The 16,126-nt window shown below is 39.1% G+C and overlaps 2 protein-coding genes across 6 annotated transcripts in view; both read right to left on the bottom strand.

The window, feature by feature from the left end:
- Positions 1 to 9,553, bottom strand: part of wwp1 (WW domain containing E3 ubiquitin protein ligase 1) — a 52,785-nt gene extending 43,232 nt beyond the window's left edge. Inside the window, exons 1-3 of one of the 2 annotated variants that reach the window (XM_084475519.1) lie at positions 9,460 to 9,553; positions 661 to 717; positions 55 to 142 (exon numbers count right to left, since the gene is read on the bottom strand). In XM_084475519.1, coding sequence (XP_084331645.1) covers positions 55 to 121 — 67 coding nt within the window. In that variant the 5' untranslated portion in view covers positions 122 to 142; positions 661 to 717; positions 9,460 to 9,553. The remainder of the gene's footprint in view (positions 1 to 54; positions 143 to 660; positions 718 to 9,459) is intronic. The other variant, XM_084475520.1, reaches the window with a different exon arrangement.
- A 387-nt stretch (positions 9,554 to 9,940) lies between these two features.
- LOC311355406 (uncharacterized protein) lies at positions 9,941 to 15,912 on the bottom strand (the record flags this gene model as incomplete). Of its 4 annotated transcripts, none has more annotated exons than XR_014637436.1 (4): positions 11,267 to 11,340; positions 11,712 to 11,812; positions 12,371 to 12,431; positions 13,059 to 13,227. XR_014637436.1 is itself a non-coding variant. In XM_084475176.1 (3 exons), 3 exons carry the CDS (start codon positions 15,910 to 15,912, stop codon positions 10,686 to 10,688), a joined length of 396 nt encoding a protein of 131 aa, XP_084331302.1. In that variant the 3' UTR covers positions 9,941 to 10,685. The 4 variants fall into 4 exon arrangements, 1 of the variants encoding a protein (XP_084331302.1); XR_014637438.1 differs by having other exon boundaries at positions 11,272 to 11,340; positions 11,641 to 11,812; XM_084475176.1 differs by lacking the exons at positions 11,712 to 11,812; positions 12,371 to 12,431; positions 13,059 to 13,227 and adding exons at positions 9,941 to 10,889; positions 15,795 to 15,912.
- Between the last annotated feature and the right edge of the window lie 214 nt (positions 15,913 to 16,126).

The following is a 16,126-nucleotide window of genomic DNA, read 5'->3' as shown; positions in this document are numbered from 1 at the left end:
ATAATTTTAGGGACAAGGAGTCTCATCTCCGAGACTGGATGTACGCAGACTCACCGATGGCATGAAGCTGTGAAGATTCTCCATGGTTATGGCTGGACTCCGCCCTAGAGGCCGTGGCCATGTCACAGACCTCAGTGAGAGACTTCAGGAGCAAACACAGTAGCTGGTTAGGTCTGCAGTTTAGGTCTGCAGTACAACTTTTATCTTTTTTAAGTGTATTATTATTCAATGCATGAGAATGACAAACACAATCATGATGATTTCATTTTCAGCACTGGTATTAATCATAATAGGATAGAATAACCAAGGGTCCTACATTAGGATAAACTAATACTGGGCTGGGAGTGTGATTGTTAGACTGAATAATGCTAGAAGATACTTTTTTGATCAATGGACACTGGGAAGATCAGAATATATGCAGACAAAGCATATCCCTATCTCTCATAGCGATAGGGGCACAAGATAAAACTCTAACAAAATATATCACAGCCAACCCATGTGGGTTGTAATGGTTTAAGCCAAACTGATCACAACAAGCGTGAGAACACTTTCTGGAACAAGCTTTAGTGCTAGCCAAACCCAGACACTGTGGGCTACTTTACAGCTCAGTCGCCCTCCCGCTACACCTGTTTAATGATTGGGCTGATCGCGGCTACCTACGTCTGGTGTGCGTGGCTGGGCTGTCTGGTTTAGCCCACTCCGTGTCCCATGGTTCCGCTGCAAACAAGAAACAGGAAGTGTCAGAATCAGCTGAGCTGGTAACCCCAGTGCAAATGACTGTGACTACAAAGCCTGGTCCACTTTTGCATTCTGCTGGTTAGCATTTTTACAACCCTTTTAAGTTAACCATGTTATAATTGCCAACTGTTCAAAATAAAACATGTTGTCTCCCTTCGTAGCTAAATTGGGTCGGTGGCGGTGCTGACGTACTTCCTATTGTATACTTGCTCATATTGCTGGCAAGCAAGTTCAAAGACAACCCATTTTGGATGTTGAGAGCTTTCTAAGATATAATTAACACCTATATTTAACATTTGTACTAATTGTCTTTTACAAGAAGTAATGTTGTACAGCCCCGATGGCCTACTCATAATACAAAATAACCTGCAGAAGAACGAAACAAAGATACAACCAGACAACAACACGACGGAACAAAATGTCAGTAAGTTAAAATTGTTTGTGCAGTGAATACAGCATTCCGCATCATCTTTCTAATCCTGTAACTTTGCACAGAGATAATAAGCCTTCTATATGATGAAGATGATCCTTCATGTAGAACATCATCATGTAGAACACCTAAATAAAAATGTCAGGTATGCAGACGACCCCAAAACTTTGATACCTCACAATATCTGAAAGCTCGCCTTGGCCCTTGGGTAAGGAATGTTTTGTGAATTACAAGGTACTAGTATCAGTGTTTCCCTTTGAAACAATTTGCAGTCAGATGCTGGTGTACGTGTGCAAACAATGCTGATGCATGTGTGTGTGTTACTGATGTGCACAGGCACAGAGGATTTAGTATCAGTCGGGGTGATGCAGTTCACAAAACCACAGTTTGGTACGATTGGTTCAGTGGTGCCAACAAAATAAATGCCTGAACAATTTTTCATTTGTCTTTAGATTTTTCCATTTATCAACATAGATAGCTTGGCCTCCAGCAGCATATGGAGACATAAACAAAACACCACCGCCTGCTCTACAACATAATTTTCAGGGGAGAGGTCTCGCTTTGAAGATTTGCAGTACAGTCCAACAAGCGATTTTGTGTGTTTTGATCTTGCCATGCTTGAGAACACAGCGCCCAACTAGACTTGCAGGGTGTTCAACCACGTCTCAAGTCCACTCTGACTCTGCGAGCGTCATTTAACTTTATGTAGATATTTTCCTGGGGGGGGGGGGGGGGGGTTACTTAAAAACTATAATTTTGTTATTTCACGTAAAGAAAAAGAAAAAAGTAGCTTCCACTTAAGAAGAGTTGAAACAATGGCGTTGGTTGCTAAAAAGGTTCCCTACTACTTCGCTTTCATGGCATTTTTTTGGATTTAGACCTGATGAGAGTGGGCAGCCAATGGACACGACTGACGTGTGCAAGATCTGCTCATGTGTGATCCGTGCAATAGACGGGCAGACGAGACCAATCTACATGACCACTTTATGCGCCTTGCAGAAGTTAATAGAAATTATGATAAACAAAATATCACAGAGCATAGAGCAGGATTGTGAACGTTTACAATGTCTCATGTCAATTTACAATCTGGCGCTCATGTGTGATCCGAGCAAAAGACGGGCAGATGACCAATCTACCAATCTACATGACAACTGTTGCGTGTGCGCCACGCAGAAGTTAATAGAAATGATAAACAAAATATCACAGAGCATAGAGCAGGATTGTGAACGTTTACAATGTCTCATGTCAATTTACAATCTGCAAAATGTGTCTGTGTTGGCCGACTAAATTTTGTTAGTTAGGATATTGATGCTGTGCGCCTCCTATTTGCAACAGAATTTGTTTAAGATATAAAACCATTTAATTTAACACACATGCACTAAAACAGATACTTTTGTTTTTAAATAAATATTTGGAAACAAAAATGTTAGCCGAACATGTTTTCCGCAGTGTGCCTCTCTGGCATTGAGCGGGTCTACAGGATCGCACTCTGCACAACCCAGTCAGTAAAAAAGTGAACGGTCTCGGTCACATAGGCCTAGGCAATAAAACAATAAATTATCGTATTGTGATAGACTTTTGATCAATATCAATATAAAACATGTTCAATATATATCGATAAGAGACTGGACCACTGAATCTAGCAGCTGGGTTTGTTACACAAACACGGTTCCATACTTACTACTACATACACATACTACAATATTTGAGTATTTTTCATTGTTGTATCGACATTGGAGCATTTATCAATGAAGAACAGTGGAAGGTCATATTAAGTGTTAAACATTCCTAGTCTTTTTAGGTCATTCAAATTATCAATAGTTATCATTATCGATCAATATGATCAATTTATATTGTGATATGTCTTTCAGCCATATCGCCCAGGCCTCCGTAGTAAACACTGTCCAAGCATCGGTGGTGATGGCAACTTTTTCCGTTAAGGACAGGATCTCACGGAGCGAGGCTGCTGCTTCGCTGTACATTTTCTCCAGCCGCACAGTCATAGTTTGGCGACATGGCACTGTGTAATATGCCTCGAGAAATGCGATCAGATCACGGAAGTCACGTTGCTGGCATAGGCTACCGTATTTAAAATAGTAATATTTTAAATACAATAAATATAATTTAATTTACAGATCCCTGCAAAGTTTTTAGGTTAACTATAGCAGAGACTAGGAGGATGAGTGTGTGTCTGAAGGTGGGGAGGGAGGGGTGGCATCACGATGGTGGCTCTCCATCGTGATGTCGGTCAGCCATCACGTCCATCGGCACAACCCTATATTTTACCAACGGTAATTCCGTTATATATGTCCTTGGTTTACTCAGGATGCATGAAAGACATTCCCAAAATGTTAATCAAATCAAGTACTCGTGAAGACCTACTCATTTATAGGCCATGATTGTGTCCACCAAGGTACAAATATCAAAAATATCATGTTTTCATTCTTCAATTTGAAGCCATCCCATCTTTATGTTTCATAGATTTAGCCTTAGCCATTCATTAGCTTATGCCACCTACAGTATCAACATGCATTATTTATTATCCTATAGATGAATACTATGTTGCAATCAGTATTTTTCCTGAACACTGCAGACAGATTAGCCTAGTCCTGACTAGACCTTTGTACTCATTTCATTCATACCAATGGTCTAGAACTGCTATAGAGACAAACGATTTCTCACTATTGGCTCTGCCCAGTGCCACTCCGGATCTGCCTTAACCAATTGCTAATGTTTGGTCGTGACGTATTTCATGCTTAGCAAACTCCTTCACCACTAACGGAGCCAGCTGGAAAATTAAACTTTTCCCGAATCCCGTGGGAAGAAGCGCCACAACATCTTGACCACCAACAAAACTAAGCAAAGCCTGTTTCTGCTCCGGCATATTATTCTATCCTGCTCCGGCATATTCGGCAGAGTTTTCACAACAGACGAATACTGCTTCCTGGTATTCGTTTGACTACAACTGAAACTCGCGCATGACCTGTACGTCACTGTTCTCAGGCCACGCCTCCTGTTCGCTGATTGGAGGGACAAACTTGAGGGAAAAGAAATTGTTCGAACATACAGCACTCCCAGACCGAAGTACTGAAGTGAAATGAAAATTGAGCGGAAGTACGGAGGTGGGCGGAACCAGGCTACAGACAGATAGGGCCTAGGTTTGTGTCTACCTCCCCAAGGCATGCTTCTCATATGACAGCACCTCATTAAAAACTTCTTCTGTAAAACCTGTGTGTAGAAGCTAAATTGTTTTGTCAAATTCACCAAACAATCTGAAGAATGAAGTGCCGATACCACATAGACACAAAGAGAAGTCTACAATGCCTCAAGCTTATGTCTGCAAAAGTCAGTGGGTTGCCAGCTGACCAAGTCTGGCCATTTACTAAGAAATGGATTGTTTTGTCTGCCTTGTCGGCACTCTCTTTAAGGACGTCCTTGCTTTTCTCAATAAAAACAAAAACATAAAATAACTAAAAACTATATATTAAAGTGGAGATTTATTTTCAAACAAATAAGAAAAGGTTATTTTTACTACGGATGTTCGTCATAAGTTGACTTGTTGACTAAACTGCACTTCCTAGCCAGCACTAGAAATAATAGTAAGTTAAATGCTTTGGCAACACTTTATAATAACATTTAGTCACAAGCCATTTACAAGCCTTCAGATAATGATGAACTAATCAACAAAACATTCATATCCATTTGTAGATAATGACCAAGGGCTCAGTCTACCAGCCCATCTAGTGGACTGTACAAACTGGGAGCCTAGTCTACCAGCCTATCTAGTGGACTGTACCAACTGGGAGACTAGTCTACCAGGTAGACATTATACATCTGGTGGACACTCCACCTGGTGATGACACTTGAGGGTAGGTTTTGGCATGGCGGGCCTTAAACACATCAGTTATCCACCTGATTATATTTTCTTTACAGAGTTTGAGAGAACAGCGGCTTCATTGTTATCATGTCATGACAGACGATGCAGTGTGCAGACTGCAATGATGAACGTCGCAAAATGTCCCCCTTTCTGTCTCATTGAAAAATAAAAAAATTCTAGTCACAAAACGTCCATATAACCATCTGGGATATTTGTTTTACAGAATTTATTTGACTTGGCATGTATAGCCAGATGTTATCAGCACAAAAGATTTGCTTTAGGCGACAGCCTATGATGAATATTTTCCAATCTGACTTCTGAACCAGCTGATGTGAAAATATTATGTTTTACATCCCTTTGACATGAGCTAAAACGAACTGATGGCAATGTATTGGAACCACTTAACTGTAATGTAATTATATCCATCATTGAATTAGAAGAAAAAGAAACAGTGAATTTGAATGATTAACAAGGCAGAAGATATTTGTTGTACTTCCCATGTAACATTATGAATAACGTGTCCAAACAGGGCCAACTGGCTGGGCATTCCCCAGTCCAGCCAAGTAGACACAGCACTCAAAGTTCTGCAACAGACCCTTGGTTTGCCAAACCAACACATGCATCCCAAACCATTGACGGAAACCACTTCATCACCGCCGTTTCCTCTATGATTCTGTTGTGGACAGAACAGACCAAATGACATTGCCATCCTTAAATCCTTTTGCTATCGTGCAGCTAAAAGGGGAGCAGAAGCTGGATGCGGTCTTGCAAGCAAGAGGGGAGAGGGATAAGTGCAAGAGTAAGTGACTGGGACTCAGCCCAATGTTCACCTGCCAATGTATTTATGCCCCGGCTAATGACAAATGAAAACGGGCAGCCCTTTCAAACTGCTTCTGACACTTCAGATGTGTCAACCAGTAGGTCTGGTATATTTTCTCTCATCACTAACAATGTCACAGCCCTCTCAAATGATAAGATCCAAAAACGTAACAAATAACAATAAGATGTATAATATGATTTACCATATTTAATCTGTTCTACTATATATATTGTTTACATTTGGGGAACTGTTTGCACACACACACACACACACACACACACACACACACACACACACACACACACACACACACACACACACACACACACACACACACACACACACACACACACACACAATCTTGTAGCAATTACTTCCTCTATTTGCAGGGTTTTAAAGCCAAAAGAGCAATGCAATACTAACACACTACAGAGATGGATGGCAGATGTGTTCTCTTCAAATGTAAAAAGGAAAAGAACAGTAAGTGTAAGTAAGTGAAGACACTGGGAGTATACTGTATCTGGCGTTAGTTCAGGGGCTATCACTGAGTTCACACCGGGGTGCCGGCCAGAACACCAACTTAAGGCCAATTAACTTCCAGAGGGTCCAAAATGAAGAAGCAGGTGATGGATAGTGCAGGTGGTTTAATACTCTCTTTGCTGGCAATGAGGTCATGTGGTTTTCTATATCAAAAGAACAATAACAAATACACACATGAATAAAATAATAAAGTACTGATATTACTACATCAACAATATATCACTTTTCATCGACGCACAGACCACTTGCCGTGACGTTAATTAACTGCTAATCCCTCACTCTGCCGTCTCACGGGAGCACACACCTCTCTGACCAAGCGCCGTCAGTTACGCTACATACCAGCATGGGGGGGGCGCTCCTATATGAGCTGACACACACACACACACTGCATCTTACGCTTCTCACAATCAAACTGCCAACTGCTAGATCTTTATCCTTAGGTATACAACATCACAGAATGTCTCATTACACAGAATCCACACAGTAGCCTGGTTACAATCTGACCAGAGCCAAGTCCACTGTGTTGTTTTGTAACACCAGACAGAGCAATGAATAGTAGGTACAAAAACAATCCAAAGTTAATGTGCGAGTTTGAGTGTGTGTGATAATTCACATACATTCTTTCCGTATTAATGTGTAATTTATTAAAGAAGAATAAAGTGGAAGAGATGGCGTTCATAAAGAATACGTAAGACCAAGAGAAAATATGCCTAAAACAAGATAGAGGGCAGACAGGAGATAAAATAAGCAGTTACTTTGGCATGTAGTGGCTTAATTGGCAGTGGCGAAAAACCAAAACAAATCTGAACCACATACAGCCTGCCAGTGGATAAGTACCATAATGCTATAAGAGGGGCTTTTGAATATGAAGGTAAACATGGCCTTAAGGAGTATTGACTTGATTGTAGAATAAGGCTTTATGGTTTTTTAATTATGTTCAGCTTCATGGTTTTTATTAAACATTCAGCTAATGGAAAACATTGCTTTGCTGAGGTCAGGCAATACAATGAAAAATGCAACAAAAAAATATAACAAATAAAAAGTTTTGTGTTTTTAGGTTCTGGCTTTGTTGAGGCACCCGGTTATGTCTTGACTGACATACAGAAATAAAGACTGATATACCGGATACAACCAAGCACAGGACACAATATCAGACTGAATCATTGCGTGGGGAAGTCTTGTTTGACAGAGCTTTTGCAATACTTGCAGGGCATGTACTGCTCTGCAGATTGGAGTGGAGAAACCCTATCTGCTCTGCTAGAGCAGACAACAACAGCTACAGGAAACAACAGTGATAATGGAGTCTTTTGCAGTATGTAATTATAGGGTCATACAATTTTTTGTACTAACTTTTGAAAGGTTCTGACTTATTTTATTTATACTATCGGTGTATATCATGTTCTGAAGACCAAGTATTTAGAATTATTAAAAAGTGTAGTGAAAACTTAAATTAATTCCCTTGAAGTGAGACACTGACAAGATTACATTATGTTGTAAAAGCCAAAGTTACAGTAACTAAGATGAAAGTAAACGGAAGACTTAATTGATCAGATCTGGTACAGTTTTGCTGCTACTATTTCCCCACCATGTGAATTTGCTTAAGCCCATGTAGGGGAAGAAACAAACAAAGTTTGGTTAACATACCGTATTGAGTATATTTACATGGACACAAATTACCGTATTTAACATGGTCTAAAGCAATAATGCAATTAAATGTCGTTTGCCCATTAAAAACGAATAGTGAAAGTCAGTAAGAATGCCTAACATAGCTTGGTATGGGGAAGTCTTTTTGGCGTTAATTATTTACACAGCCACCCTTTTTTCTTCTATGTTTGACTCTGCTTTTCTCATTTCCAGACACATTCGGTGAGATAGCATGACAGTATCATCGTTTTCATTTAATGTGAAACTAAGTTGGACAATATTTCAAACTTTAAAACACCTAAAGCCCAAAAGTGTTTAAAACATTGCATTAAAGTATTCTAATATTGAGCTGCTGACGATCATTCAAGTCATGAGATGAAAGTTCGGTACGTATGTTCTTGCGGTCATTTAGCAGCAGCATTACAATAAACGGCATTATTTTTGGGTATGCAATATACTGTTTGGTTCTGTGTACCTTCAATAATGCAGGTAATACATGGCATGTTCTCCAGTTGTGCTATGCTCCAAAACTGAATGGACATCCTGCACACAACATAAATTAACAACACTCAACTTAAACGTGAGTGTGGGCACCAAGGGCTCCCGCATTACCTGCAATACCTGCAATACAATCCAGATAGACAAGGACTAGCCATACAGTTCAGTACACAAGCGATTTAATTTGCACTTGTTCCAATGTCCCTGGAGACGTCAGTCCACAGAGTTGTTGATGCCCAGAGCCCTGTTGTTGTTGCCTCAACCACGGCAGTATCGACTAATGTCACGGTAGCCAACTCCGATGACAAACTTGCATTAGCTCAAACTGACTCTAGTTGTTGACAGTGCTTGCGAGGGTGCTGGAGTAGCTCTAACTAACCAGGTACTCTGTTTTAAAGTGGTGATTATTGTTATCACAGTATTCGATGTGAGCAAAAACCAGATAGAAACAAACAAGCTAAAAGACTGACGAAGGGGTAAAAACAATGCTAACGTCTTGTTGGCAAAGTAATTTAGCTAGCCTCCCTAGCTGTCCCATGAACCTGAAATGCTCGTACCAAATACATTAAGGACTGAAGAACAGCCACACTATAATGCAAACGTTGCACAGCCCCGCTGAATAGCTAAAGAGACTCCTAGATAGCATGCAGTACAGCTTAGGTAACCTAGGTCCACTCTTACTAGCCGTTAGCCAGCTGCTTGCAGAAGGGCCGTAGTAGTAGTAGTAGTAGCTTGCTAGGTAGCTATCTAGCTAGCTCCTTAGCAGCCATGTCCGCCATCACAAAGATGGGCAGTCAGCTGGCTGAAAGTGGAAAACCGACTGTTAAGAAACTATCTGTTAAACGACACGGCTTCGGGTCTTTGTGATCGGGTGTAAGGAGTTGGTGTAGTCAGCCAGGTATATTTTATTACCGTGTCAGTCGCTCCGGCTTCCCGTTACTCCGAGTTACTCCGGGGTTCCTTTTTGCTGGCTGGTAAAATGCCAGTCGTTTTGGCTTTCTGGGCCCGACGAACTGCCCCGATCAGTGGCCATAAAGCCCCAGTACCACAAAAACAGCAGTAGGCAAAAAAGACACCTTCGACGGCAAAATCTTACCCAGCGCACTTCCCCCAATAATTTGTAATAAAGGGTCATGACATTGTAGATATAAAAGTCGGTCTTCTGATAAGTGCTTTTACTTTAAATATATGAATAAATAAACAAATAATCTTTCAATAAATAAAATAAAAGTGGATTTTATTTTTGTAGACTTAATGAAACCAGTAGGACCATAATAAACATCTACATGTAACATGTTCAACAACAAATGTATATTTTTCCACACGTCTTCTAGCTCCTGGAAAACTTATTTCAGGTTTAGTATTTGTAGTTTAGTAACTATCACACACACAGTTGGCTTATGTAATATACTTTATATGTAAAAACACACATACAAGTTTAAACAGCTGCAGATTATTGGCCTACTCATATCCACAGTATTTTTTTAATTGAATGTGCAGTACTCATGTGTAAGACTGCTGAAGATGGGGAACTATATGCAGAACTTTCAATCATATTAAACAATAACATGAACTAAATATGAATCAGTTATAAAAATGACAAATATATGTACTCTATATAATATATATAATTGACCTAGGATTGGACTAGGATACAGCTGAATGAGAAAAGAGACCAAGACCATGTCATGAAATGTTTGAAAATTACTAAATTGCGCCACCATCTGATTGTATTAAATCACTGTTATCACCATCTGTTAAAATGTTTTGATTTGACTAATAACTTGAAATAATTATATAAATTATTCTAACATATAAATATAAGTTTATAGAAACAAGTCATCTTGTTTAATGAAATTGAGAAAATATAGCTTGACGGTCATAGCAGAGCCAAGGAGTCGCGTTATATGCATTTTTGGATTTATACAAGAAAATATACACTGAAGAATACATATAGATTACAAACTCTAAAGCAGCTAAAGACAATCACAAAATTATAACTTTGTACCAGCAATGGTTCCATCTGGTCAGTAAATAGGGCTGTGTTCTATTATCGACATACATTTTTTATTATAGTCATATCACATTGTTCTGTTCTTGTTGTACGTTTGCATGTGTGTCTATGCTTGTGTTCCGTTCTAGGCCTTCACTCCACTCAACGAGTTGGTCTTGCGGCAGAAGCAGATGGCGTTAAAGAATCGACATTGGCAGCGGGCGCACGGGTCACAGCAGCGGGAATTGGGGAGGCAGGCCTCGGAAACCTTGGTGCACTTTGGAGCATCGGGGACCTTAGCCACTTTAGGAGGCGGCCCTTTGGGTTGTGCCGGGGGCACCCTGGGCCTCTGTAAAGGAAGCACAACAGGAGGCTAAAGGGTTGAGGCGACTTCAAGTAGTTCAAGACGGAGGGCTGAGAGCACGTCATTCCTTGAGAATTCCCCTCACTATCAATTGTAATGTTACATCACTGTGTCTGATTTATCCCCACACTAGCAGTGTTATGGCCATAGGCTGCACTGATGTACTACGTTTACAATTAAAAAGTCACCAAGAAGGACATGTAACTTATTAAATCCAATGCAGCCAATCTGATAAAACAACCTATATTAAGATTGATAACCCAGACTCTCAAATTAATGAATTCCAACTATATTTTTGTTTATACAATGATGTATATATTTTTATATCAACGTTCTGCCAAAATACGGTAATTTCACCTTACCATCTCATAGACTCTCTGCCGCTCATGCAATCTTCGTGCAAACAGTGGCTTCTGTTTGCCTTGGATCAAAAACTCTTATGGAGACACAAAAACAAACACATTTATATAGAAACCAGATAAAGGTTGTTGAAATACAAATTGTAGTTTGTGTGTGTGTGTGTGTGTGTGTGTGTGTGTGTGTGTGTGTGTGTGTGTGTGTGTGTGTGTGTGTGTGTGTGTGTGTGTGTAGGAATAAGGCAGAGAAAAAAGAATGGCACACAGGTTCAATCCTCTCCCCATGTGTGTAGAGGATGAAAACAGACATTCTTATACTTTCAAAAGCTGTCTCTAGTTTTATTTATCCACGAGTTGCTCAGAGAAAAAGGTGTATATACCTTTTCAACAGCCATGCCGAATATGTGTGTACAATGTTTGAGTAAAATTGCTTTGCAATGAATGTATTTACATGAAAAATTAAAAAAAAATATTAAAGTGCAGCTCGAGTTTGCTGGAACGAGGTTGTAGTTCAGCTCTTGTCACTTGTCTCTTGTAGTGTAGAGCTGGCCGCTGTGAGGTCAAAGACATTGCATTCAGATGTGTAGTAATAACCAAATTTTAACATCTCGGATAAATATAGAGCAGGGCCAAACCACTATTTAATCAGACAGAACAGTAGCATATCAAAGCTCTGCTATTCCAGTCTGCTGATAGATTTAGTAATCTTCACATTCTGCTGGATGCTAAAGGACTTTAGCAGTGTATAGCTTAGTGTTAATTTAAAACAACCAACACCACATTCCCTTTATAAAATGTTTCCTTTCATGTAGGACCTGTGATTATATTTCTGACATGGAAAGGTCTTAAATTCTAGGCTCCAGAAAACTGAATAATTTATTTTCTAATGATTCAGTATTCCTAACCTATCTGATGGTGAGTCACTGGATGGTGCTATAATGGAGGCTGCTAGGTAGAACAGACTTCAAGAGGCATTCAAGCTCTCCTGCTAGGAGGTGGATTGTCCTTGTGTTTGGTAACTCTACAATGTGAATTAAAAAAAAAAACATTTAGCATGTGCCAAAAACTAATAATACATTGATAGCAAAAATGAAGGCAGGGGATACTTACAAACTAACGGACAACCCTTCATCACATGCCTCTGTGAAGTTGAAGTGAGCCTCACTATTTCCTAACACCAAACACAAACACAGAATATAGTATGTTTTTTTAACGTGTTAGATCGACAAATACACTCAATCCGTGATTGGCTTTGGTAACTAGTCTATGTTACTTCCAAATATTTGCAAAGATAGAGTACTTAACCATATGCATCCATTGTATTTCGTTTTGTTAACGTTACCCTGTTTGTATCAACACCCACCAAGTGAAATCCGCACGGGATCATTACTTATCATGATTCGATCAGTGATTGACATCCTTCATAAGTTTTAAGGTTACAATGATATAATGCTTATACCATTGTGATTATCATGCCAATGAAGCAAATTGCCCGGCCCAATTATATATTTACCAAAAATATGTTATATCCAATTCAACTTCAATGTTAGTGAGGGGAAACTCATGACAAAATGGGTCCGTGTAAATGTAAATGTTATACATTGTAATACGTTGCAATTAATAAAAACATGAGGATCTTACAATATGACTAACTGCATGTGCTATCATCCTATAATACTGTAACACTATCAGAATTAAGGATAGCCACGTTTTCTTACAGTATAATCAAAATAAAATCCTGCATGCTAAGATAACTGTTAGTACTATACTCCAATAACATTAGCCCAATGGGGCTTACCTGTCTGAAAGAGCACTATCTCTCCTCATGTCAGATAATCTTCTTGGGTCCTTTGATTCACCGCTACGTTTATTCTTCACATGTCGGCAACAGAAGTCTCAGCACAAAAAGAGCAATAGAATAAAAAACAGTGTGGATAGCTATCTTGTTTGTTGACTTCCTTCCTCACGCTGCGTGTTTCCCGCAGTTCCCGGATGTTAGGGGTTGAAGGGCAAATGGCGCCGTTAACACTAGCCAAAATTGCCCGGAACGTTACCATGATAAAAAGGAACGAATTCGCTGAGTTTAGAAATGGCAGGGGTACCCCTGCTTTCTTTAGAAAGAAAGAAAGAAAGAAAGATATATATATATATATATATATATCTTTCTTTCTTTCTTTCTTTCTTGTGTGTATATATATATATATATATATATATATATATATATATATATATATATATATATATATATATATATATATGAAACATAAGTGTAGGATTTTTTTTAATTATTTTTATGCCTAAGTCTTACATATTATACCTTTAAATGGCCACTATATGACCATTTAAAGGTTGTCTTTGTGATCAGGTTGTGATTTAACTTCCTTCCCAAACCCTAGTAGAACAGACTGGGCTGATTTTGCATTTTGGAAAAAACTAAGGAAGAGATTCTTATACATAGTACCTTTAATATTTAGAGTCCTCTCTGGTGGCTGGATGTTATGAAGACGTTACGTAGATGTTAGGGCTCTTTTGTATTATTTGATGGGTTGTCTTTCCCTGCTGTGTAATGGGGAAGCCCGACTCAGTATACCTTGAACCCCTGGGTGGGGCTTGTGTGGTACGTGGTCAGGGATGGGTGTTAGGGTAGCGTGCACTCTGCCCAAAAGGGGGCGTTTCTGAACCTTTGTCCTGGGGTTTGCTGATTGCCTAGGTGCATTGTGTCTGTGAATGTCCCTGGCACTCTAATCTTTTTGACGAGTTCTGTGTATCTTGTTTGTTACAGCATTTATTTTGTCTTAGGCCATCTTTATTTTTTTTCCAACCCCACTTACAACACCCGTATTTACGTCATTGATATTGTGTTATATTTGTTCTGTATTTTCTGTTTAATTTCATTTCCACATTTTTATTTGATTATTTTGTCCCATACAAAAAAATCAACAGCCAAAATAAATAATGGAATAAAAAATCAGCTAACATTTCAACCTGCAGTATTTCACCATGTACTCGCCTATTATGATTTGTGTCGTCTATGATTTATAACAATAGTAGGCCTATAGCCTGCAACTAACACAGACTTACAACCCATCCACTCATTCAAAGCGCTTTCTCATCTAAAGGGCAGACTAGCCTCGCTTATCGCTATCACGATCGTCCTCTACCTCTCGAAATAGAACTTCCTATAGAACTCTAAACATGTCAATCTTAAAATGGACCATAGGCATTTATGGACGGGGAGAAATTAATCTGAATCTACTTCAACAGGCTCATAAAAGTCTATTGCATGTATAGATTTCCACTGTCTCAAACCCATGGGCGTCACCATAATATAATTGGGGGGGGGACATGTCCCCCCCACTTTCTTTTTCGAAGAAGAGGAAAGTAAAGTAAAGTTGCCCAAGTTTTCCATTGCATGGCCAAACAGCTAAATCGCGTTCTTCCATGGCCAAACACAGCCAGCTTTTCTGATAAGAATGTTAGCACTCTTATGAGACATTCTCTGGCATTAGCAATATTCAAAGTTCCAAAGATCAAATATTCGTGCCGAACAGCCTACTTTGTTGTATAAAAAACCTAGCCTATATATCATTAAGACATGTAAACGTTTTCAATGGCTGTTAATAATAATAATAATAAAAAATTATATATATATATATATATATATATATATATATATATATATATATATAACATAATAGTAGTCAGTAATTGCAGACCATGCCAGCTCCAAGGAAAATCAATGAAAGAGGGAGATCATTTTAAATCTAAAAACATGGTAAAATGCACCAGAATGCGGGAAATTGCATCTACTTCTTTCAATTTTTTTCTGGGGGACAACCCCCAGACCCCCCGTCAAAATATGTCCACCCCACTCTCAAAAAGCTGATGACGCCCTTGCTCAAACCGGTCCAGCAAGATCCAATGACTAAATAACATTCCATAAATTGCGCTTTTTGCACAATATTTTATTTGCACGAATCATCTCCTATAATCCGCATGTTTTTATTAGGCCTATATATTAGTAGTAAGGTGTCGCCCTAAACGGATTTCAAAGTGGCAATATCGACAACATAGAAGTAGCCTAAATTAAAAAAGTAGGCTTATAAATGGACACAACCCCCCATTATTTTCCGATAGGGCGACATGTAGGCCTAGCCTATTGACACTTGATCAACCGACGGAAGTATTCGATTCCATATATTCCTTGTAGGCCTATATGCTTTTAAAACGAATTATTTTTAATCGTCGTAGGCCTACTTATTATTCAACCTTTTATTTATTTATATATTTTTTAAACATGCTAGTGCTTTTAATAGCTTTATAGGAATGCTAATTATTCTCATAATTATCCTATATAATAATCCTAATTATAAAGCAAGAAAAAAGTTAAATAAACTAGCCTACCAAGTAGGCCTACAACAAAACAGAATTGGGATCAGACTGAGTAGGCTATTGTAATCATTTTAACTGATCGCATATGCACTGCACTGCACTTCAAAGGAAAAAGTTTGTAAGAAAACATACACTTCCTCACCTGAGTTACGAGCAGATTTACCGGGGCCCGTTAATTTGGCGTCACTTTCTGTAAAAAGTCTAGCATTTAAGCATGTCAGCTGGAGAAGGAACAGACACAAACATATCGAGAACTTCATTTCGACTCTACAGTTATCTCCTAAGATTTCCAGCAAGTTGTCCGTGAAAAAATAACGTCCTCTCCTTGCGAGTGCTCCACACTTGGTTATTAATGTCTCTTTTTACTCCCTCACTCTTGGACACGCCCCGTCCCATCATGACCCGTTACACACTAACCTAATGGTCCCCCTTATTTGTCCTTCTGGGTAACTCCTACTTTCTGTTTTTGCGCTC

The sequence above is a fragment of the Micromesistius poutassou genome, assembly GCF_964030765.1.
Source record: "Micromesistius poutassou genome assembly, chromosome: 11".
NCBI classification, from domain to species: Eukaryota; Metazoa; Chordata; class Actinopteri; order Gadiformes; family Gadidae; genus Micromesistius; species Micromesistius poutassou.
Note: the sequence above shows the minus strand (reverse complement) of the source record. Positions and strands in the feature narration are given on the sequence as shown.